This window comes from Drosophila persimilis, unplaced genomic scaffold, assembly GCF_003286085.1.
Source record: "Drosophila persimilis strain 14011-0111.01,24,50 unplaced genomic scaffold, DperRS2 tig00000900-arrow-arrow-pilon, whole genome shotgun sequence".
Taxonomy (NCBI): domain Eukaryota; kingdom Metazoa; phylum Arthropoda; class Insecta; order Diptera; family Drosophilidae; genus Drosophila; species Drosophila persimilis.
In genome coordinates this window covers 114,844-140,264 of record NW_020825369.1, presented here as the reverse complement: position 1 = coordinate 140,264, position 25,421 = coordinate 114,844, and the positions used below count along the sequence as shown (strand labels likewise).

Sequence of the window (25,421 nt, the reverse complement as noted above, 5' to 3'; positions counted from 1 at the left end):
CCCCCCTCCCATGCTACGCTGCCATTATTTTTTTTGCTCTTAATTGGATTTGATTGCTTTTGGCTGTCGGCGGTGGCGGCGCCACTCCAAACGAAACGAACGAACCAACGAAATCTCTTTGAATCTGTGCTGCTGCTGCTGCTACCACAAATCGCATTAGTTTCGTTTTTGTCTCCAGTTATTTCTCAGCGCTTTCCCTTCTCGATTCCCCATTTTTTTTTTTTGCACACCCATTGTTTGCCTCGCCCCCCGTTCTGTGTGTCCCTTTCTGGCCCATGGGAATGTGTGGCGTGGCGTTAAACTAGTGAACTGTAAATGAGGTTCAATGAACTTGCCAGCGAGTTGGAGAGGGATAGACACAGAGCAGCCTATTCTCTCTAGGCTGTGCTTCTGCTTCTGCTTCTCCTTCTGCTCCTCCTCCTCCTACTTCTTCTTTCTCTTCATATTTAATATTCGCTCGCTGACGCTGACGCTGCACATGTGCAATATGCCGGTCTCCCCCCATTGCTGCCCCTCGCTTACTTCCCTCTTCCTATCTATTGGTCTGTTACCCTTCCTTGCCTCCCCTCTCTGTGGAGCAACGCATTTGCTAATTCAATCGTCTGTCTGTCTGTCCCACTCGCTCTGCTTTATATAGTAGTGCCTGGCTGAATGGAGGAGAGGCCCGTTAAAACAAATGTTGAGAGCATTCAAACGATAAAAGACGACTGGGAATATACCCACTATTATGGAAATATATAGATTGATAAAATACTTTAGCCTGAAACTGTTTTGTAGTGATTTATGGGTAATCTTTAGTGAGCGCAAGTTTGGTCTCAAATGGATATACCCTTTGTGGGTGGCAATTACCAGGTATTAAAAGTTTGCCCATTGTAATTGTTGCCGCTCTACATTCACTCTTCTCTCCCCCCGGCACCCGCCCCTGCCCCTCGCACTCATTCTTAAATGCTCGCCTGGCCGCCTTTTTAATGGGCGTCGCGCGCCAAATCCACAACAAAAATGAAGAAGAAGAAGGAAAAAAAAGCATAGAAATAACCAACTAAAAACAGAATGTAAGCTAACGAGGCAAAAGTCAGTGCACTGGAACAACCACCACCGCCACAACCACAACCACAACCACAACAGCTACAAACATCTATGGATCCCCTTGCCACAAGCCTAGTGTTACAGTTAGTCAAGATTTCGCCCAACACTTTTCATCGGTTCGGTTCGGTTCGGTTCGGTTCTGTTCTGCTTACCAATTTCTACTTCGATGGATACCACAATATTTTGTGGCCCACAAACAAAGTAACCAAAAAGAAACGAAGAAATATGTGTCTTTAAAATGTTCTTTTAAATTTCAAAAGAAATACTTATGTACGCACAACTCAAAGGGCACAAAAACACGTCTAGAGGGGGGGGCAGCAGGGCGAAAGATGAACACGCACGCACATGGAATACCAATTCGCCGTAGTTTTTGTTGGCCCTCTTCTTTGGGGCGCAGCTTCGCCTGCGAACAGGCAATCCCTTTTTATCTGTCTGTCCTCCCTTTCTGGTTCTGTATTTTTGTGTATCCTGTCATCATTCCACTATTCCGCTTACCTGTGCACTTTGCGTCTTCCTCTCTCTCTCTCTCTCTCTCGGTCCCTCTTCTCCCGTTCGATGGCACTTCTACCTGCTTTTCAATCTGCATTCCAATAAGAGAAGTTCTCTTCTTCCAACTTGAACTCCGTCTGACACGCAGAGCTGCCAACTCATTGCATTTGACCTTTTTTTTTTGGTTTGGGGAGGAGTGGGAGTCCAGAAGGGATTTTCTCTGATTGTCTGAGTTACAGAAGGGATTTGCTCTGTCTGAAATTCACACTTTACATTGGAGCATAAGATTTCCCACATTTTGTGGAGATTTCTACAAGATATTCATGCAATTTATTGGATTATCTTGAGACCTTAAACATTTTCCTTAGCCCCTGGGATATCTATAAATCTTAAAGAGCTTAAATTGTGTATAAATCCGCTCTCTCCACTTGGTTACACTCGATTTCCCCTCGAGACACTTCAATTTTGAGACCCCTTTTACACTGTTTTCTTCCTCGTTTTGTGGTTGCATTTCCTTTGTTGCCTTTGGGGCATCCTTTAACGGAGCGGAGTGGAGCTCCCCTTGCCGTTTTCTGTTCGTTTTTGTCTTTTGTTTCAGTTCAAGTGGCCAGTGGCATTGCACATGAGAGGATGCTCCATTTCCTAGGATTTCCATTTGGATCTACCCTCGCTTCCTCCAGGGTCTCTTCCATCTTCAAGAGCTCTCCCACTCGCACACCCACTCGCACTCCTGGCTCCCTCTCTGGAAGCATCTTCGCCAGCTGCCGGCACTGGCAACGTTTTTGATGATGACATCGACAAGTGGCCATGCCTTCTGTTATTGTTGCTTTTGCTTTTGCTTTTGTGGTTTGCAGCTGGTGGTTGGTGGGGCATGCCACTCTTGGCGCACTGCTTGCCTCAGCATTGCTGCATTTTGCAGTTAATTTTCATCAAATTGAAAACATTTTACTGAATGGCACTTGCCACAGTGGCTGTCGGTTGATTGCTGCATGTTTGCTGTTGAATCTGGGTTGATTGTGCGGTCTATCGCTCTGTGGATTAACACAAAAAGTTGCTAAAGTGTTAAAGAAGCCTTCAACTAAGGGTTAAATCTGGGATGCTCTGGCCTCTAGGGAGTTTATTGTTGATTCTGGTGTGACTTTTAATTGGATATTGTGTCAAAGTTGACAAATTGTCGGCGAAAGGCTACACCAAAGTTAATTAGGTTTTCGCTGGATATTTATCGAAAACATTATCGGAAAGTTCGTTATGTTTTTAATCAGAGGTAGAATAGAGAACTTATTGGTTTTGCGTGAGATTTTATGATCAAGGAGTTCTCTCAAATGTTCGCAAAATTTGAATGTTATGAAACTTATTATCAAGGATTCATTCGTAAAGAAAATTATCTCTACTCTATTACCGAAACTTATCAAAATTAAGATCTTCAAGTAAAAAAGTGGCAAGCAAGTTATGGCCCGGCGCTAAATCTGTGAAAATTTATCGAACGATATCGATTATTAATCGCTTTGTCTTAGGAAGTGATCGAAACTCCGATCGCAAAGTGAAAAAGTGTCAAAGAAGTTGTAAACAAGAATCGAAAACCACGACAAGTGAAAGTCTGTTGTTGCCTCTTGCCACTTGACTGTGCCACACAACACCATCTCTATAACAAGTGTTCTAATTGCAGCAATTAACCAACAAGTGGAGTAACCAGCAGTTAAGCAGCAAAAAGTGAAACGTACACAAAACGTGTGACACGCAGAAAAAGTGAAGTGCAGAAAAAAGCCCACGCACGCGAGGGTGTTCCCTGTTCCCGGGTTCCCCGTATCCCCGTATCCCCGGTTTCCCTGATAATTAGTGCGCCACGCCACGCCACACAAAAGTCACGTGACAAATGGGGGGCAAACGATAGAGAGAAACGATCCATCCACGCAACAGAAGAAGAAGTTACTTCCTTCCGGGAAACAGACACCACCGCCATGTCGCTGCGAAGCAACAAGTTGCAGAGCCAACAGTCGACGGCCAGCAATGGGAGTGGCAACAGCAGCGGGAGTGGCAGCGGCGGCACGGGACAACAGCTGCAACATCCCCCGATGGCCTACCAGCAGCAGCAGCAACAACTGCTCGCCCAGCTGCAGCAGCAGCACAAGTTCCAGGCCCAAGCCCAGGCCCAGGCCCATGGGAAGTACGGCCCCGCCCCCTCCCAGATGGGTAGCAACACCAGTCGCAACAATCTGGCCACACTGGTGGCGGCCATCAATGGATCGCACGATCCAACGGCCGGGTCGCCGGGCGGCGGAGTCGGCTATCAACTGTCGCCGGCGGCCGCCTCTCGGGTGGCCCATGCGCCGCCACACTCGCCCCTGGGCCCGCCCTCGTACAGTGCCGCCACCGCTCAGTCGGCCTTCACCTACTACGGCCAGCATCCCGGATCCCAGCACCAGATGCACCACTCCTCGTACCACCCCCAGCAGCAACAACACCAACAGCAGCAGCAGCAGCAGCAGCAGCAGTCGCTGCCACCGCCCGATCTCACGGATGGCATCGATCACCCCGGATCCCATGGATCTCCGCCGGATTCGCCCAGTGCCGCAGCAGCGGCGGATCTCGAGCAGCAGCTGTGCGTCGTGGCCAAGATGCAAAAGTCGGTGACCATCACGGTGACGCCGCAGCGTAGCAACTCCATGGATTTCCTCAACTTTGAGGAGAAGCGCCAGCTGATCGCCTCCTCGCTCTCCCTCTCCGACATTCTGCACAGCAACAGCGGAGCCAACCAGCAGGCCAAGGAGGCGGCGGCGGCGGCAGCGGCGGGGCTGGCGATCAATGGGAGTCAGTGTGGTAAGTTTTCAATTCCACCACGGAATGGGAGGAATCTGCGGAATGGGAGACAACAGTCGGGAAAAACAGTCAGAAAATAGGCCCAACAAAAAGAGAGTGTCAAAAAAGGGCCGAAAAGGGACTTGGACTGGTATATACAAAAAAAAAAAATAGCCTAAAAAAATGTTATATATTTATATATATTTCAATTCTTGTTCCGGCATAAATTGTTTTTTTGTTTTTGGTTTTTTACACTTTCAAGCAGAACGGAAATGTGCTTTTATATTCTCTCTCTCTCTCTGGTTTTTTCTCTACCATTTTTCTGTTTGCCCAGCGACGTGCCCCAAAACGGTTCACTGCACTTGACAGAAGCGGTGGTTGCGGGCGCGGGGGAAGTGCGAAGAGGGGGGCGTGCGTGGGTGGGGCCATACTATGGGTTTGTCAACGCTTTTGTCTGTTTGCCCCAAGCGAAACAATACCCCAGATAGCAGAGAGAGAGATGTGTGGCAGGTGTGGCAGGAAGAGGGAATGTCTGCGGGGGAGAGGGGAGGGATGGACTCCGATGGAATGTTTAAAGCAAACAAGAAATTTTAAAAAGATTACATTTTCAGTTAAATTTATTATAAAGACCATTTTATCAGCGCTCTTTGCGTGTGTTTATGTGCCACTAATTCAACAAGTCATCATCATAGTGTCCGCCCTATATCGTGTATCAGATTACCATGACATGTCGATATATGTACTATATATAGACGACACTCGTGGACATCAATTTCCCACTTAACCCACTTACCCACTGGCCTGCTCTGCGGCTCCACTGTGCTCTGCTCTGCTCTGCTCTGCAGCTTAGTTTACTTTCTGTCTCACCTCCAATGCGATTGAAGGCAAGGCCCCGCCGTCCCCCGCCCCCCGCCGATCGGAGTTGAGTGACTCATAATCAGGCATCATCAATCAAAGCAGAAACACAAATTTGAGCAGATGTCCATACTTCGACGGGGCATTGTAGGAGGAGAGGAAGAGACACGCAAAAAAAGCTAGAAAGAGACCTGCTTCGAAAGCCGAACCTTGTAATACCCTTGGCTATACATTCGATCTACATATCTGTTATATTCTCTCACACATCGTAGAATCAGTATGCTCTCTGCAAGGGTATAAACATCGGCCGTTGCTTGGAAGAGAAGGAGATAAAGAGAAGCAACAAAAACCGCAAGACAAGCAACGACACGTCGCATCAGCAGCAGCAGCGGCAGCGGCAACTATTGAGAGAGCATCTATTTTTAGCAAATTAACAAACTTTGGGAACATCTCTCTCTCTCACACTCTGCTCTGTGCTCTCTGCTCTCTGCCCTCTCCCTCGCCTATCTGTCTTTTATTGGCATTTAAAGATGCAATTAAAATGCTTTGCATTTGCTTTTGTTTCTGTCTCTCCTCTCTCCCATCCCCCTGCCTTTGGTGATTTCAAGTTCAAGTGGAGAATTGTTATTGCTTTTTAATGTTTCTCTTATGAGGGCACGTGTGGCTGGTTGCGAGAGAGCGACTGAGAGTGGGAGCGGGAGTGCGGGAGAGTTGAAGTTTTGCTGCTTTATGCATAATTCAGTGTGTCAATGGAGAGCCGATGACGATGAATCATTTCGCCTTCGGGATCTGTGTGTTCGTCTGTGTGTCGGGTAGTGTGCGCGGAGTCAATGTCTTTGGAATCGCTTAGTGTTTTTGATACCCTTCCATGTACCGGATGATATGTTTTTGATGGGTTGTTTGCAGTGTAAGTCCTTTTCCACTTTTGCTTACATTAATCTGTCTGTACTTTGTTTTTTTTCTGTCTATCCAGTAACAATCTACTCGTGTCGATCAATATCCCAAAGGGTATCGAAAGCTTCGCTCTCCCACATTCCACCTTTCTTTCTTGTTTTGTTGCCTGACTGCCTGTCGGTTTAACCGACATTCCTTGAATATTTTTGCAATTATTATACAAATAATTGCTTACGCTTAAATGTCGTTATTTGTTACTTTCATTCGCTGGTGATGTGATGCTTAAATTGTTAACCAATACGCGGTTTTGCTTATATCAGAGATATGTACATTTGTATCATCATTGATCTGGGGAACATCATCTGATGCGGTTCTCATAAGACAATGATAATAATAAAAATCCCCTGCCCCTGGATTTGCTCAAAATTGTAAAATCAATAAATAACAAACAACAAAAAATAAGGAAAAAAGCGAGCAATTTACGATGGCAATTATAATTCGAGCACGCAAAAAAAGAAAGACAGAGTGGCACAACAAATTGCCTTCAATAAAGCATAAATCGAAATAACAGTTAGATCAAATTCCCCCTGCAACCAGTTTCGAACCCTCCTGCCCCCTTTTGTACGTTAGAATTCAAGCGTTTTTCAATTTCGTTTCAATTCATCAAACTGTTCATTTCCCATGTCAATAACTCGTACTCTTTCCCTCATCACAGTAGGCACGGTTCTTTGTGCAAGGTGTGCTGTGTATAAGGTGAGGTGTTCATAGAGTACTTCTTCCAGCTCCCCAGAAAGGCAAAGGCACTAAAGTTAATGCCTCACCTTATACGGAGCACACCTTGTGTCGGTCGGCCCAGCTGTACAAATCGATTTGCTTTTGTTGTTGCTTCACTTCATCTACATATACAAAATCCATAGTCAGCCGTCCATAAAGTCAACTAAAAATTTCATTGAATTCAGTTTTTTTTTTGTTGTTGATTTTTCATTTGCACGCCAATTCCGATTCGGTTCTGCCGTTGCCGTTCATTAGCTGTAAAAAAATTGAGTAAAAGTAAATAGAAGCCTGGAGAGGTGTGAGTGCAGAGAGGATTCAAGAGAGTTGAGAGTGCTGGAGAGTAGCCAGACACGACCGACACACACAGTAGCCAAATGACAGCAGCAACAAGAACAACAATAAGCAGACAAAAGCACGACGATACGACGATACGCCGATGCGCCGATGCCAATGAAGAAGAGTGCAGGCTTAACCCTTGTGGTATTTGTTTTTTATACGATGATAAATCCCAAAAATACTCAAAAAAGTTATGGTTTATTTAGGAAGACATCTCTCGCTTAATCTGTCGGTTTAACTTGTGCAATTTGTTTTTCTGTATTAAATGAACTCTTCTAGGGTTAAAGTTGAACTTGAAACTTGACATATGAAGAGGCCCTGTAGCTGTAGTGTGTGTGCGTGTGTGTGAGAGAGTGAAGAGTTGAGGGCCTTTGTCCCTGTGTAATTTTTGTGTTGAGTTGTGGGTAGGGGGAATGCGAAGGGGGGGTCTGTTCTATTTATAAACCATAAAAGCAGGTAGGCTGCACATGGAAGCTGTACGAGAGCATACTCCCGCCCCACTGTCGCCTACCTCTACCTCTTGACATTCCATTGACTTCCAAATTTAGTTTCACATTTTTGTTGTTGTTTTTCTCTTTCTCTCTTGCTGACGACCATTGAAAGCAAATTTGGACATGCCTTTTGTCTCTTTCCCCCCCCCCGTAGACTTCAGCCTACGGGTATATCGGTTTCTTTTATGGGCCTCTGCTAATCGAACGGTATTAATCAATAAAATGATTAGAATTCCCCTATTTTTGGTCTGTCTGCGAAGAGGGGGATTGGATTGGTTGAGAGCGGGTGGTGGGGGCTTGAAGTATTCATATTCTTACATAACGTTTCAACACTTTTTTGCTTGTACGGTTCTATGTGGGAGGTTTCTTTCTTGTGTGTGTGTGTGTGTGTGTGTGGAGGAAGTGCTAATGAAGCTCAGGCCAGAGATGAGTACCGATAAAATACGATTACGTATTAGAGTAGATAAATACTTGAAGCTTTTGAGGTGTTTCCACACATTGTGCGGTCTTAAGTTACGTGATTTGGCGATAGGAACAACAGCTTTGTGCATATTTCAATCAAGTTCTGATATCGCTCTTACTCACCGAACGAATCGGTCTTCTTTTTGGTGCCAAAGCGATAAGAATTGTTTGCATAAAACGTGCTTTGTTATATGATATGATATCATAAATTTTGCTCAACGGGGCTAACCACTTGCTGAGCGACAAAGGAAAGGTGCTAAGTGGAGGGCGTGGCCAATTTGTGGATCTGCCAATTTGTTTTTGGCACTTAAAAGGGTTTCCGAACAAAACTGATCACCTGCTGAGGATATAGTACAGCGAATCAGGCTGCATGATCGGAACGGAACTGCCAACTGTTTTGTTCAGAATTTCATAGTCTCTGGCTAAACCGTGACGGAGCTCAATCTCCATATGCCAACTTTCAACACTAATCCCAGCCCAAAAGTCCCACAATCCAAAGTTATGTATAATCTGCGGAAACAATCAAAATTTAAATGAAGAGAGAGATAGACTTCAATGGGGCTGGGGCTGGAGATCTGGGGGTCTGTCTCTGTGTGGCCCCAAGCTTAAACTTTGTTTAACAACGTTTCGAAAGCCTTTTAACACATTTTACCGTAGCAACAGCTAAACTTAGAAACGAAAGAGAGAGAGAAAAACCAGACAACAAATCGAAGCCATGACCCATTGATGATCTGGCGGAAGAGATGATTGATGATTGATGGGCCTACATAGGTCTGTTAAAGGCCCCTCAAAGCAGTGCTCTGCTTAGTGACAGTGACTAGGGCCGCCGCCACTAAACGATCCATCACCCATCAGCCAGACACCGGGCATAACAAAAACAAAAAAAAAAGAAACATTTACATATATTCGATGGCCATTAATCAGGGTAGTGTGTATGTTAATCGGTCAATCGATAGAGTTCACCAGAATGAAGGGCTTTTTGCCATCAAAAGTACTTCAATTTGATTGAAAATAATTGCAATTTTACTTGATATAAAGGGGAAATATATACCATACTATATGTATCTGTATCTGTCAGCTTTCATTTGAATGGGTGCTTAATTAATGAGTGAGAGAGCACTGTGCAAATGATTGCCAGACAGTCGGATGGAGGAAGCTGCATTGCGGGTCAAGACAGTTCTTGCAGTCCATCCTCGGAATTGATATCAATTGCAGTCTGTCTGCCCTGACAAATCTCTCACTCTTGTGCGGGGTACAGTCTGTTCAGAATGTGTCAAAGTAAGTTGTCGGCCATTTCCGTTTGTCTGTCATCTTTATCCGCTGCAGACTTTTGCCAGACACTGTCCAGGTGTGTCTGTCTCTATTTGAGTTTGCATTTATCTTGCTCCTCCTCTGTCTATCGCTCCTTTCTCTGAGTGTCTCCTCCTCCGTCTATCGCTCCTTTCTCTGAGTGTCTCCTCCCTCTGCGCCTCGCTTCGTCTTTTATCGGCCCTGGCTGTTGGCCAATTTGACAGCTGAAAAGTTGGCGACCATTTGTCCAGAGCCCAAAGGAAGGACAAAGTTTTATGCCACTTGACAGCCCATGCGGCAGGGGCAGGGGCAGGGAAAGGGGAGAAAAGGCAACTAATTTCAATGAACTTTTGTTAAAGTTTATCTTTCAATGAACATTAAATGTGATACTAACCAAACAGATGATCATTGGAGAAGAGTTTTACAAGAAAATGGATAAATAGATAGGAAATTAGTTTTTAATTAAATTAAATTTAATGACAGACGATTTTATAGATATATCTAAGCAATAATGCGAGTTTTTCTAATGGTATTCGAGTAAAATAAAGCATTTTCTATAGGGTTTTAGACCCGTTACAGGTATAACACTCAAAAACGTTGAAGTCTATTATTTATAGGCCTGTTAAGAACCCTCTCTATAAGGTATGGTGTTCTTCTCTACCTCTCTGTCTGGAAAAAAATGTAAATTAAAAGTTGAACAAACCCTGACATACATTTGTGCAAATTGTTTGCCAACCTGCTGCTGATAAATAAAAAATGCAAAAAACAAACAAAAATAATAATAAATATTCAGAGAAAGAGAGAAAAAAAATCGTAAATGTTCAAGGATTTACACAGAAATTTGTATGTTAATTGAAATTCAGACATAAAAATGTTGTATTTGTTTAGGTTTTATTTATGCTGTAAGTTTCAGGCAAATATTTGATTTGCTTTGGATTCAATTTTGGCTAAGAGGAGGGGGCGGAGGAGGAGGCCATTGAACCATTGTTTGAATCACTTGAGAGCGGGGGAGGGAGGGGAGGGAGGGGAGGGGTCTTAGATCTTGAAAATGGGATAAAGCGAAGCCTTTGAGGGGGGGGGGGGGGGGGGGGTCTTCCTTCGCTTTTGTACGCTCCCTTTTTCTTGGCCTTAATCCTCTTTTTTTTCATGGCTTTTATTCTCCTTTTTTCTTGGTTTTAGAGCTCCTCTCTTGGGCCAATCAAGTCCCATGTTCATTTATAGATTTCTAGTCATAAGAATCTTTGATTAGATGTCAAGTGTCATTGCAATTAGCCGTGGCTTTGCGGCATGTGGCATGCCTCATCGCCGAACGCAGTTGCACGTGTCCGTCGAGGAAAGAGCTCTTAACGATTTATGGCCCAATCATTTAATATGCAATTTGTTGTTTGTTGTTTATTCGTGGGTACCGCCACGAAAGCACCATTCACTCGGATGATTCATTGCCATTCATCCATTATTCATATGGAACTTTTATTGGAATTGTCTCCACGGAGCGGCAGCACCTATAATGTCGCTCTTTCTCTCCCTTTCTCTTTGTATCTGTGTGTGTGTTTTTTTTTGTTGCATGTGAGTTTTCGTTTAATTTTCAGCGATTGTTATCCTCACGAATGTCCAACAATTACGAGAGAGCGGGAGAGCAGCGGGACAGCAGCGGGAGAGCAGCGGGAGAGCAGTGGGAGAGCAGCGGCAGAGCAGCGGCAGAGCAACGGGCGACACATTTCTGGAAATTGGTTTCATAATTGACTTTGACATAGACGCCAGGGGCAATTTGTTTGGGGAAAATAATGGGGATTATCCCTGGGAAATGGGATGGCAAATCAGTTTGATGCAATGGAAAATCGGATGAGGAAAATCAGTTGTGGGAAATGGATAGAAATTTAGATGTGGAATGAGATGGAAAATCAGTTTGGTTGCGTGGAGGCTGGGGAGGGAAATGGAAAATGCAATCACAGACAGCGCGCGAGAGAGAGGAAGAGGAATCTCTAGATAGAACTTTTGATTGGTTTTTAGCAGGTGGCAGGTGTTTGTGTGTGTGCCACAAAGCTGCATACAAGTTGGAATTAAATGAATCTCCATTCAATGGGAGATTTCAAATTCAAAGGGCATTGCATGGAAATTAATGTGGAAACAAGAAAACCGCGAGAGAAACAATGGAAATTCCAGTGGGAATCGAAATGCATTCAATTCTATGTTGAATACTTTGTGAATACTTTTAAAGATACTCAATGCCATGAATAATTTAGAATAATTCTATAATTTCTTCACTTTTTAAATCTTTATCTTCAAAAAATTGAGATAAATGAGCGATCTGCCCAAAAGATCTAAGATCTCTTAGGCTTCAAGCCCTGCAAAGGGAGGTCTTCTTTCCCCACATTTATCCTCCATATGGAGCCTCTTATGGCTCAATGTCCATTCAGCAATTACTCAAGAAATTAATGTGTATAGATACATCGATCCATCCCCCCCCCCATTGCCCCATTTCAATGTCAACAAATATCTCTATCTTTTCGAGTGAAGTAACTTTTCGTATCTTTTCATTGCCTACGCGAATGCGTGTTATGCTTCAATGATGGATGCACACACAGGCATTCATTCAATCATTCAATCACTTAACAAATACACACCCTAGGCGACACCACACGACCCGTCTTCCGTCTCACGAATTTCCCTTTTTGCTGTGCGCAACGTTGCGTATACGTAATGTGATTTTAACATTTTCTGTGCATGTGCATTTGCACCCCTCACCACCCCTCACCACCCCGCACCACCCCTCCACCCGAAAAACTACGCGCCATGAGGCGTGACCAGGGCCCCAAATCTTTTACTCGTTTCCCTGTTTCCACCTCTTCCTTTGCCAGCCGGGCTTTCCTCTCCGCTTCGATTGTACATTCGATTCAAATTAATTGCCGGCTTCATATTGCAATCAAAAAAAAATCGACATTAGACGCCGATAAACAGAGACAGAAAGAGAAAGAGAAACAGAGACAGAAATTGGCTTTGCGCTTTGCGTGTGGCGTGGCTCTCGATTCGCTGTAATTGCATCTCCAGCCATCAATTAGCGACGAGCGACCTTCGACATGTGGATTTTGAGTGTACCCTGTACAAAAAAGGGTATTTGCAACGGAATGTGGCAAGCAGATGGCTCTGGGGGGGGGGGGAGAGCAGCCCTGAGAGATAGTTTCTCTGGTTTTTCCTCTGGAAATTGGAATTTTCTACCCTTATACCCTTTTCTTTTACCTAAGGACACATTTTTGAGTGGAATATTCCAAGAGAATCCAGCAAAACTTTACAAATTATAGTTTTTTATATTTTTGTATACCTAAAACTTGGTCAAAAGTGATCATATATCCAAGATTTGCCATCATAAAACGTCTGCGCGAAGGATCTTTGTAAAAGCCAAGGTTACCTACCGCTAATCTAAAAGGGTATTGAACAAAAGAAAGGGTATCGAATGCCTTGCTCTGCTGAAATTCGTAATTTCAAAGATAAAATTGGAAAAATTGAACAAAATCCTCTTTAATTTGCATGAGGTGCAAACAAGCTTCGAAATCCGTGCAACAAATTGTTGAAATTGCTTTCTGCTTTTGTGAATTTGTTACACTTTTACTCTCCCTCTCGCTCCCTCTCGCTCCCTCTCTATCCCTCTCTCTCTCTCTTGACTGATTTCGCTTTTCAGTGTCGACTGTCGAGTGTTTGTTTCACTTTCTTGGGATCTGCTTGAACCTGTCTGACATTTGACTATGCCGCCTCAACCTCTTTTCCCCCTCCTCCACGCCACTCCCCTCTAGCCATCCTGTTGTAATTAACTTTTGGTTTTTCTTTTGGGGTTTTTCTTTGCGGCGATTTCTTTTGGGGAACGGGGGGGGGACTCGCTTTTGACATGCTGTGTCAATCCAAGTGTCGCCCCGACGTCTCTCAATCTCTCAGTCTCTCTTCCATAATTTATTTGACTGACAAATATACAACTTTTGTCGCATGCTATAGTCTCACTTTTTCACTCTTTCCAAGTCGTATAAATAATTTATACATCTCCCGATCTCTGCTGACTGTTTTTTCTGTCATTTTTTTTTCCCCTCCTCTTCCCTCACTCTTCTTTTTGTTGTTGTTGCTGTTTCGTGTTGGTTTTATTTGAACAAATTGTTGAGCACATCACGTTGTGCAAATAAATTTTGTTGTCGTCAAATCCTATAGTTATTATTCTTATTCTATGTATTTGTTGTTGCTGTTGCTGTTGCTGTTGTTGTTGCTGTTGTTGTTGCTGTTGTTGTACTATTTGCAGTGCGGTTATCAGCAACAGAGTGATTTTGTTTATTCAAAAGCGGGTCCGAGTGGGGGGAGCCACGACTCGACGACAATTGCCATAAGCTTACATAAGATCTTGTCTGTATTCCGTGTATATATGTATGTATATCGCGCACTGCGATTGCGTACCCCACAAATGCAAGTCTTGGGGATTGCGAAATTCTCGGGTTTTGTTGCTGGATTCGTGGGAATGAAATTCATATGGATGGGATAAAAACGAATCTAAAGTATGGGAAACGGTGATTGAAAACTCTCTCATCGGATAGAAAATGTTGCAGATATTCGAGAATGATTCGATGATCTTTCAAGAAGAAAATCGAAAAAAAAAAAAAGAATAACAACAAAGATAAATTTGTAACGATATAAATATAAAATGGAAATTCAGATAAACCCCCTAAAACCCTTTATCGCATAAAAATATGCATAATTTTTTGTAACAATTTATACGCGCGCATATCTAATGGATAGACCCTGACGAATGGGTCTCCTCGCGCGAGAGGGAACTCCTACTCCTTGACTTTGCAGACATTTAAGACAGCTTGAGCGTCTGGTGGGCGCCAAAAAAAAAAACGCCAAATAACAGAAACGCAACAGAAAAAATGCCACTGAAGCGAGAAAAAGCAACAACAATAGCAAAACTGCAACAATAAATGCAACCGTAAATACAACAACTTCAACAACAACAACAACTGACAGAAAAATACCCACAAAAGGAACTTCAACAACAAAAACCAAAAGCAACACCAAAGACAAACACAAACAGAGCTGAAAAAGCTTCAACAACAACAAGCACAACCAAAATTACAACAACAACAACGACCACAACGACCACAACAACCACAACAACCACAACAACCACAACAACAACACCAACAACAGGCACAAAAACAATGACGACAACTTTCGCGAAAACCCGTTTTTCCATGCGTTCGCATAGCATTACTTTATTTTTTTATTTTTGTATATTTTATTGTTGCTGTTGTTGTACTTTTTACCGCGCCCTTCACTCGCTGTTGTTGTAGTCGTTGCCGTTGAATATGTTTTATTTTTGGGGGGGTTTTTTTTTAGAAGCCAAAATCTTGAAAAGTTTTGCGATGGAAGGCTGCTGCTGGTGTCTGCTGGCCGCCGCCTGCATTCATTCAAAGCTGCTCCCCAAAAACTGGTTTTTTTTTTTTCTTCTTCTCCCCATATGACGACAACGCGGCTGGATGGAGCAGCTCTGCCGCGCTCTACCCTCTCCCCCGCTGGGTCTGTGGATTTTTGCATATAGTTTTGCTTTATTTTCTTTCGAGCTTTTCTTCGGCGCCTTTTTCTGGCCGGGCCATAAAGCAGAATAAGCCAAGAAATTTTTGGAAAACATCGTCTCGTTTCGTTTCGTTTCGTTTCGTTCCATTCCGTTCCATGGAAGGTTGTTTGTTGTTGTTGCTTTTTGGTCTCGTGCTGGGAATGGAAATGGTGGAACGGCGTGGCGCAGGGGCACAAAGGGGGAAGGCTGGAACGAAACGTGGCATGGGACGGAAGGCTGAGAATCTCTGATTTTTGGGGTATGATGGGTTTTCGTGCCACGCAGGTTTTTCGGGGTAAGATCTCACATTTCCCACTCGAATGTAGGGTATTTCTTCGGCTATACGTTCATCATCATCTGAAATTCCTAACATGTGCTCCCCCCCTTGTTGTTCTTCTCTGTTGGCGCCATTCGAAATGAGACAAAGATTTTTCCTTCCTTTTGTTGTTGTTGTCACAGCACTCTCCTCGGAGGGGGTTTCCCTGTGCTGGCAAGAGTTTTCCGCCTCAAATTGACACAGAAGCGACTTAAAGATGTTTTACCTCCAACCAGCCACCCACTCTATCCCCCTCTTCCCCCCTTCCCCCGCTTCCCCATTTCCCTCCCCTTTATTATGTAACTTGAAGCGTGGCAGCCTTTGGTTCTGCGGCTGCTGCTGCTGCTGCTGCTGCTGCTGCTGCTGCTGCTGCTGCTGCTGCTGCTGCTTCTGTTGACCAACAATTGACCACAATTGGAGCACTGGCACTCCATTGCCCAGCCAGAGCCAAACGAATGGGAAGAGCAGGCAAGAGCAGAGCAGAGAAGAGATCATGATGGAAGCCAAATATGTAGTTGTTGTTGCTGCTGTTGGCCCATTTGCAGTAGTTTTACAGTTGTCTTTGGCTAGGCTACCACTCCCCTCCCCCCTCCCGCTGCCTTCCGGACTTTGTTCTTCCAGCTACTCCACTCTTCTGGGCTCTTCAGTGCTTACCCCCTCTCTGTGGGTTGTTTTTATTCGTATTTCTATCCCCCATCCCCCCCTTGTAGCCTAATTTCAACGCTTCAATGCAGGCAGCACTTCAACGTGTGTATCTGTGTGTGTGTGTGTGTGTGGGGAAGGGGGGGGGGGGAGGATGTGTGTCTGTATGACAAAGCTTATCTGAAGGCAGCATCAAACATCAACAGCGGGGGAGGCAGACAGCAGCGCAGAGGCTGAGGCTGAGGCTGAGGGCAGGGTATACCGAAGAGCAGGTAAGGCAGATGGCTTACCCTTTATTTGAGCATAGCCACCCTGTGGGTGGGGCTGCCAGTGAAAGAGGGATTCGGAGACAGGGAGCGGCATAGGGGCTCCTGCGTCGCTTTGGGAGTCCAGCCCCAGCATGAGATGACATTTCTTTTGCTGTTTTGCCTTTGGCCTGTACCTTATCTGCCTTTCCCCCCGTCCCCTCTCCTCCAGCGATGGTTTGCCTTTGAAATGTCCCAAAGCCAAATGCAAATAGCAGTAAAGGAATTTCCATGTTTGTCTAGGCCCCAAAAAAAGAACGGGGAAGGAATTTCTTTTGGGGCATTTTGATTTGTTGTTTGTGAATATCATAGAAATCTATTGAAAATCATATGAATGTCCCCATGGAAACTATCGATTCGAAAGGGCTGTCCCCACCACCAAGGGAAAGCCAGGAGGAGGAAAAGTCAGAAGACTTGTCGCTGCACTGCACCCATTTGTGTGGAATGCAATGTGGCAGCTATTCAAATGTTTCCCAAGAATTGTAAACAACTTATTTTTGTGGCCAGGGGGCGGGGTGGGGTGTGGGGTGTGGGGAGGAAAAACCCGCTTTGAATTCCTAATTTCCAAGAGAGCAAAAGATGATTGCAGCGGCCACAGCAGCAACAATGAGTGCCACAATAAATGCTGCAACAACATTCCGCCATGCCACATGCCGCATGCCGCATGCCGGTAAAAGTGGGCGAACCACAGCCACTGCCGGTGGCCCCAAAATGGGCGGAACGTCTCTTTCCGCTTCCGTGGAACGTTTTGATTGAAATGCCGGAGATCCATATATGCTAATTGTTGTCTCTCTTTCTCTCTCTCTCTGTCTCTTTGCAGCTAAGAAACAGAATGGAGCTGCCATACGCACAAACAGCCTCGGATCGGGCACCCGCACTCCGCCCCTGGAGCGGAAGAGCAAATTTAGCGCCCTGGGACGCTTCTTCAAGCCCTGGAAGTGGCGGCGGAAAAAGAAGAGCGAAAAGTTCGAAGCGGCCTCCAAATGTAAGTTTTTTTCTCTCAGCCTCTTGAGCCAACGACTCTTGAGATCCACGTATCTCATGGATATTCTCTGTGTTGTTTGCAGCTTTGGAGCGCAAGATTTCTGTACGTGCCAATCGGGATGAGCTGGTGCAAAAGGGGATACTGCTGCCGGAGAGTCCGCTGGGGAATATACCGGAACCGGGTAAGTTTTTCGTCGGCTTTTGAAGAGCTTCAAAGTTTTTCCAAACGAATTAGGAATAAGGAATTGGGGATGGAGTATATGGAGATTCCCCACCCCCCCCGGAAGGTGGTCTTTCTTGGGCCCTACACTCGATACGTGCTAAAGGCAGTCTTTTCGATGGGAACTAGGAAGTTTTCGTTGAAGTTTCCCTAAATTGTAGCCCAAGTTCCTTCGAAAACCAACAAAAATTACTCAAAGCATCCTCAAAAAACCACTTTCAAAAACACCTCAAAAGCCGCCTCTCAAAACTTTCTCAACATTCCCTTTTCGACCCTCTTCAATGGCCACTGGCTTCTGGCCTTTGTCCCTCTAGCTACCACAGACGCTCTCAGATTTTGATAGTCGGCAGTTTCCGCTTTTCCCGCTCCCGTAAGCATATTTGATGGCAGAAAGGGGAGCAGAAGAGCCAAGAAAACATAGCGGAAATTGGCCATAAGCCACGCACGATTTAGCCAACTCTGTTGGCTTATTCCAGCCATCGCCCTTACCCCTCTCCTTCCAGTCTATCAAATGATTTGCCAGACGGCTTTGCACTTTGCTAAATTGTTTGCTAAAACGCGAAGAAGAGTCTTCCTTCCGCCTGCGCGGATACGAGACGTGACAGGCAACAAGACGGAGACGTCAATTGGTCAAAAGAAGGCGGCGCGAGAAAGGAGGGGTTGCCTGGAGGAGTAGCCACTAGAAGGAGGCGCCGTTGTCACAGCCATCGCTGTCGTCACTGTCGTCGCTGTGTCGCGTCGCGACAAGTCGCTTAAATGCCAATTAATCAGTTTGCTCAAGCGACGGCTAATTGTCCAAAGGCCCAAAGCGAAATCAAAAGAAACAGCAGCAGGAGGAGGAGGAAGAGAAAGAAGGAGAATCGAACGCGAAATGCATTCAAATGAGAGACAGAGAAAAGAGAGAGAGAGTGCGAGGGAGAGAGGGGACTGCGAACCGAACCTGCCTCAACTTAATGCCGCGTGTGGCAGTCCCTGCAAAAGCACTTAGTTCAGCCACTCTCCCACAGATGGCGTGTTGGTCGGCGAAAGTTTATGCTAGGAAAAAGCTTATTTCCGCCAAAAGTTTGCGGACAACCAATGCAAGCGAGCTTTTATGAATGACTTGTGTTCCCTCTCTTTGTGTTTTTTTTTGCAGGCGAGGAGTCGTACTACAACAATGGAGGAGGAGGAGGAGGTGGAGCCACCGCCAATGGCTCTTTACTCAGCACAGCCGTCCACAACAATTCCATGAATCAGGCCAATAATTCCATAAATGCCACCACCTATGGCACGGCAGGGAATCCCCTAATTTCCGCCAGCCAACAGCAACAACAACAACAACAGCAGCAACAGCAGCATGGTCTTCCCAATTCGATTTCCGTGCAACAGTTCAACGGAGGTGCCGGCGGCCAGCCACAGAATTCCATGGCCAATGGCTGCCTTATTGGTGGTGGTGGTGGCGGAGGAGGTGCCGGAGGGGATGGCTCTTCGGACACATCCTCATTGAGTGGCGGCGTGCCCCATTCACAGTCGGCGCCACAGCAATTGGGCGTGGGCCAGCAGCAGCAGCAGCCGCCGCCATTGACACCGCTGGCGCAGCATCATCAGGCGCTGGCACAGCAGCTGCAGCAGCGATTCGCCATCAGCAATAATAATGGTGAGTGATCCACTGATATCCTATCCCATATAAAGGAGTGTGTGAGCGTGATTGATTTATTTCTATGGGCCGATCAGCCGAAAAGTAGGCAACGTAAGACCTTTGCTGAAGGCAAGCAGTGGAAGGGGAAATGTGTAAAGCAGTGCGAATGTACTTTCTGTTTCCCCTACTTGAATACTTTTAAAATAAAAAAAGAAGATATACTTCTCTAAAGAATGTCTGTGTGCCTCCCCCCCCCCCCCCCCCCCCATACAGAGCAGTAGAAAAAGTCAGTACCAAAAGCAAAAATGCCTTTGTTCTCTGGCGAGGAATGCAATATGCAATCGTAATCGGACTTTTATGGCCCTACATATGTACGTGTATCTCTTTCTCTCTTAGCTTATATGTACATACATATATCCTACTCTTTTTATCGTATCGTTAGAGACTACTGTCTACTGTCTGCCCTTAATGTTCTACTTGATTGTCATACCCATAAGCCATAAATTAGAGACACTTGAAGCTCATTTAAGCTCAGTTAACGCCTAGTTAAGGCCCTCCCACACACACACACACACACACACACACACACACACACCATTGCCTGGCAGATGATTTTGATGTGCTTGCCTTTTTTGAGTTTTTAAATGTTTATCGCTTGTTTGTTAAATTTCCAACCAAATAAAATGGGAGGAATCTTTGATAAAAAAAAATGTTATGCGTGTGCCCAAGGGGAAAGAGAGGGAAAGGGGGAGGAATGGATTAAGGCCTAGAGACTGCTTAAACAAACATCAAGTTTTGTCTGTCTCTCTGTCACACCCACACATGTGTGGAAAGTCTCATCTTTTTGTTGGGCCCCTGCTCTCATAATTAGCCAGGGATCTTGTTGTTGTTGCTTTTTTTTTTGTTGATGACTATTAAATTTTCACGAAGCTGCTTTTTGTTGTTGTTGACTTGACTTTGAAGCTTTTTATTGTCGCCTTTGGGCGGGCGACTGGCCGCTCGCACTTTTATAGAAGCCTGCAGCCGGCATAATACGGTTACATGGCACGCTCTCTCTCTCTCTCTCTCACTCTCTGCGCACGCTTTGTGCTTTTGTTTGTTTTGCGATACGAGAGCGTGGGAGAGCCAGCAAGTGCATGGAATGCCATGAAGCTCTTACGCTCCGTCTCTCTCTCTCTCTCTGGAATGACGCTTTTTTTTCGTTGCGTTTGGCTGGTGCTCTCTCTCTCTCTCTCGATGTCGGCCTTTGTTGTTGCCTTTGCATGTGCGCTCTCGCGCGCTGTGCTTTTGTTATTATTGCCGCCGCTCTCTCAGATTATAGCACATTTTGTTTATAGCAAACTCTATTCCGCTTATATCGCGTCTGGCGCTTATTTCGGCCGTCAGTTAACAGTGAAACGCGTCGCATCGTCCTCCTACCGATGCGTCTGAAAATATAGTCAAAAATAATACCCCCCGAAGAAATACTAGCGATATTATGTGAAAGAAATAACCAAAAGCCAAAGCCGCACAATGCACAAATAGCTGTGCTTTAGGTGTGCCACCAACAAAGCACTGCCCAGAGCGGGGTCTACAGGGTATCCCGTGATTTTATCCCCGTGAATCGTCGTCGCGCGTGTATGACACTGTGTGTGCGTTTGTTTGTCTGTTTGTTTGCGTGTGCCCGAGTGCTTTATAGAAATACGTAATTTACGAATGTATTTAATAATAATAATACATATCCATGTATATAACATATAGTCGTAGTGAGACAACAATCTAAAAAAACAAAAACAAAGTAATTGCAACTAAATGTTTTCGACCAGAAAAACCATTTCCCAAGTTCATTTAGTATTTTGAGTGTTACCTTTCGCTTTTTGTGCTTCGATTCGATTCGTGCGGGGAGGGGAGGGGACGGGAGGGGAGCGGAAGAGGGTGGTGGGTGATGTGGCCAAAGAGAATGCCGGGTACGGATATTCTACACCGGAGTAAACAAATATTGAGCTACGAGGAAGTAAATGTTTGAATTGGCAAATAGCTAAGACGTTAGACGGCTGGAGGGATGCTCTGAGCCAAGAAACGGAAGAGTATGCGAGAGAATATATGACGGATATTTGAGTTGCCAAGGAATTCATATTTTAGAGTGTTTTTCAGAAGGATATCCCTTCCTTTACCAAGAATTCTACGGCTTTTTGTGGTAGAAAACACCACCTTTTTGCATGTGCAACCCAAAATTGAATGAAATTTCGGTTAAAAAAATGTTTAATTCCACTCCAGAGGCAGTAATTTACAATAGATATATTCCCAAGTCTCATATTTCCATGAAAAACCATGCTTAATAGTCATTTAATTACTTTTTAATGAATCTTGAATCTTTAGTTGGTGGAAAAGTCCAAGGAAAGGACCTCTAAGCTTCTAGGAGTCCTAGATGCCCCATAGGTGCACACTCTATGCCTCATAATTTCCCCATTAGAAAACCTCACTTACTCATTATTTTCTTTATTTTTTTTCCCTTTGTGTAGTTTACAAAAATTTTAATGAAATGCAGTTGAAATTGACTTTTGCTCTGTAAACAAAACAATGAGAGAACTCTTGACCCAAGAGAGAGAGGGAGCCAGGTCTGAGAGAGAGCACAAAAAAAAAAAGGAAAAACATTTTCAGTTGTTGCAAGTTAAGTTTTTCCGCCCCACATGAAAGCGAAACAAAAATATTTTTATATCAAAAAATTAAAAAAAAAAAAAAATGCAACATGCGAGTAAAGTAGAGGGGGCAGAAAGAGAGGCAGAGAGAGAGAGAGAGGGACAGCGGGAGTGCGGGGGATAAGTGGAAAAGCAGGCAAATGAAACACAGCTGCCCCTGTTCTCCTCTGTTTTCCTCACCTCGAAATACATTTTAAATTTATGTGTGTTCCTGCCCCTCAGCACACCCCCCCACCTGCAGGACACTGCCTCTCCACCTCTGCTCCCCTTACTGGCTCTTTGGGGGCTCTCTTGTACGCATTGCCACGCCATAAATTGCGCTCCTGCCTGCCTGAACGTCAGGAAGTCGTTGGAGCTGTCAAAATGGCGGGGGGGGGGGGGGGACGTCCCCCGAAAGGGTGTGTGAGAGAGGGAGCGGCGGCGACAGACAGGGTACAGGGGACAGAAAACTTAAATTTTCCGTCATTCCACTATTGCAGGGCTTTTCTTTGGCTCACATTACGCATACGCCGCGTTGTCGGACCGTCGGAAAAGTGTTGCCTACCATTGAGCGGACAGCCGCACTCTCTCCCGCTCTTTGTCTATTTATTTTGCTCTCTCTCTCTCTCACTCTGTTCCAAGAAACGCTCTCTTTTCCACTTCTGTCTCTCTCTGTATCCTTTTCTGTTACTCTCTCTTTCTCTTTCTCTCTCTCTGTCTCTGTTCATTGTTTTGCTTTGTTTTCCTCATTTTCATTCTGCTCTCAAAACAGGAAGAAAATCTCTCGAATTTCTTTTAATCAGTGCAAAAATATGTACTTTCAAAATGTTGATTTTCAAAATAAATTCATATTTTTATAAATTCAAGAATATTTTTTGTAATTTTTAAATTTTTTATTGCGTTTTCCTGCGCTGTTTTTCCTGTAATTTTCATAGACGTTTTCCTTGTTTTTTGTTGTTGTTTTAGAGGTGCCTCTGTTTTTGTTTTTGTTTTTGTGGCGGCTGCATCCTGTGGCGGGGTCGTCCACCTTTTTCCTGTTTTTACATCCCATGTTTTCAATGTATTGGTGTATCTGTATCTGTGTGTATGCGTTTCATGTCGAAAAGATTTCTCCCACAAATTGGCTTTATTTCTTGAGAATTTTAAGCACATTTTTCCAGTGAAATTTTCTTAATTTATTTGGATTTTCCTACTGCCCTTCGAACGAATCATATTTTGTAGGGATTTAACAACTCTTCGCACCTCGGAAGCACTCTTTTTCCCCTCGTAAACAGTTGCGGTAGGTCACGAACTCTACGGTAATGAGAGCCGACCGGCACTCCATGGGGTGCCCCTCGTGCCTCACAGCAAGGTGTCGATGTCCCCCACTCTGGGGGGATTACCCCAGTGAGTTCTTTATGGCCATTTTAGCTACATTTTAATGGCCAAGAGACCGTTAAAGGAAACTGAAAGTTTGCATGGGGAATAGATAAATAGAGTAGGGGAAAAAAGAAAAGATAAATCTATCAGAATGTTATCTAATATTTGTCCAGAAATACATACACCCATCCCTGAGGTCTGCGCCGCATTCTAATCTAATAATGAATCTTGGCTTCTGGTTTTTTCTTGGGTCGCCGAAGAAAGAGAACCGCAATGGCAAAAAAGATAAGCAACGATGAGTCTGTATCTATCTGTGCCTCTGTGTATGTGTCTGTGTATAGTTTACATCCATGGCTAATTGAGTCAGGCTGATAATGCAATTAAATGTGTGGCATTGTGGCATGACGACGCGTCAGTGCTGCTTCTGGGGATTGAAAGATTGCCTCAGCAATCTCCTACTCGTATTCTTTTCTTTTCGTTCTTTGATTTTCCTGCTGACTCATTGGGTAATCAGAAGAGAGAGAGACCGAGAGAGAGAGAGGGGAGTGGAGTGATAAGAGCTCTACAACAAGAATAACTTTTATTGGGTTGTAATCGTATTTTGTGAAAGTACTCGTCCATGAATGTACTGTCATATGAAAGATACAACCATTAAAGATACTCCACGGAAAGATACACCCGTCGAAGATATTTCTCATAAAGACACTTTCCTGCAAGATTCTGTCCTGTAAGATACTTTCTTGAACGATTCTTTCCTGAAAGATACTTTCTTGAATGATTCTTTCCTGAAATATACCCGAAGATACTTGCCTAAAAAATACCTGCTTAGAATTTACTACCCTGAAAGATACTTTTCCAAAAGATACTTTCATTGGTGATACTCTCCTGAAAGATATTCATCTAAAAGATACATTCGTTGAAGACACTTAAAGATACGCCACTAAAGTATTCTCTCGAAAGATAGTTTTTTCGAAGAGACATTACTAAAAGATACCTTTCTAGAAGATACGTTACTAAAAACTACATTATTGAAAGATACGTTTTTAATAGATATTTTACTAAAAGATACTTTTTGTTTGAAGATACTTTACGAATAGATACTTTTTTAGAAGATACTTTACTAAAAGATACTTTTCTTGTAGATACGTTACTAAAAGATACATTATTGAAAGATACGTTTTCAATAAATACTTTTTGTGCGAAGATAATTAATAGTTACTAAAAGATAATTTCTTGAAAGATACGTTTTGAAAAGATACTTTTTTAGAAGATACTTTAACAAAAGATACTTTTCTAGGAGATACTTTTCTAGAAGATACTTTTCTAGAAGATACTTTTCTAGAAGATACTTTTCTAGAAGATACTTTTCTAGGAGATACTTTTCTAGAAGATACTTTTTTAGAAGAAACTGTACTAACAGATGCTTTTCTAGAAGATACTTTACTAAAAGATACATTATTGAAAGATACGTTTTTAAAATATACTTTACTAAAAGATACTTTTTGTTAGAAGATACCTTACGAACAGATACTTTTTTAGAAGATACTTTACTAAAAGATACTTTTCTGCAAGATACTATACTAGTAGATATGTTACTACAAGATACTTTTCTAGAAGATACTTTTCTAGGAGATACTTTTCTAGAAGATACTTTTTTAGAAGATACCTTTCTAGAAGAATCTTTACCAAAAGATACTTTACCAAGAGATACCTTCATTGATGATACTTTCCTATGAGACATGTTCTCTAAGATACAACCATTGCAGATATTCTCCTGAGAGATACTCCTCTGAAAGGTACTCCCCTAAAAGATATGCACATAAAAGACACTCCCATAATAGCTACCATAGAAGTTTGATGGAAACCTTTGGATTCGTATGAAGCGAAAGTCCTTTCATGATCTTTGGATTTCTGTTCGATTCTTCAGCTTTGAAGACTCTCTTTTCTTATAAACAAGAGAGTATTTGGGCCTTCAATTGGCATACAAGCTTGGGAGCGCTTCATTCGAAATGCATGGAAATATGTATCTACGAAATATGTGATGGAAAACTTGTGTGAAATGTTTCCTTAATTGAGAAAACAAACAACGTCTAAGACCCGTTTTGGAATCCACTCGAACTGAAAACGATAATCTCTCATGGAATCTCCATATTTTATTCGTTCCCTCGAATGTTTGCTCTACAAATACAAATGATACTCCCAGCCGGTGAATGGCGAGTGGGTAAACACCTCAACTAATTTCCAGCTTTTCCATTGTTGT

The 25,421-nt window shown here is 43.8% G+C and overlaps 1 protein-coding gene across 1 annotated transcript in view; it reads left to right on the top strand.

Moving 5' to 3' along the window:
- The window catches only part of LOC6601946 (neurogenic protein mastermind), an 87,616-nt gene that overhangs the window by 2,808 nt on the left and 59,387 nt on the right, over positions 1–25,421 (top strand). The window contains exons 2-6 of the mRNA XM_026993817.1: positions 3,242–3,716; positions 3,762–4,392; positions 17,144–17,308; positions 17,391–17,489; positions 18,663–19,163. Of these exons, the coding sequence (XP_026849618.1) occupies positions 3,534–3,716; positions 3,762–4,392; positions 17,144–17,308; positions 17,391–17,489; positions 18,663–19,163 (1,579 nt within the window). The 5' untranslated portion in view covers positions 3,242–3,533. The remainder of the gene's footprint in view (positions 1–3,241; positions 3,717–3,761; positions 4,393–17,143; positions 17,309–17,390; positions 17,490–18,662; positions 19,164–25,421) is intronic.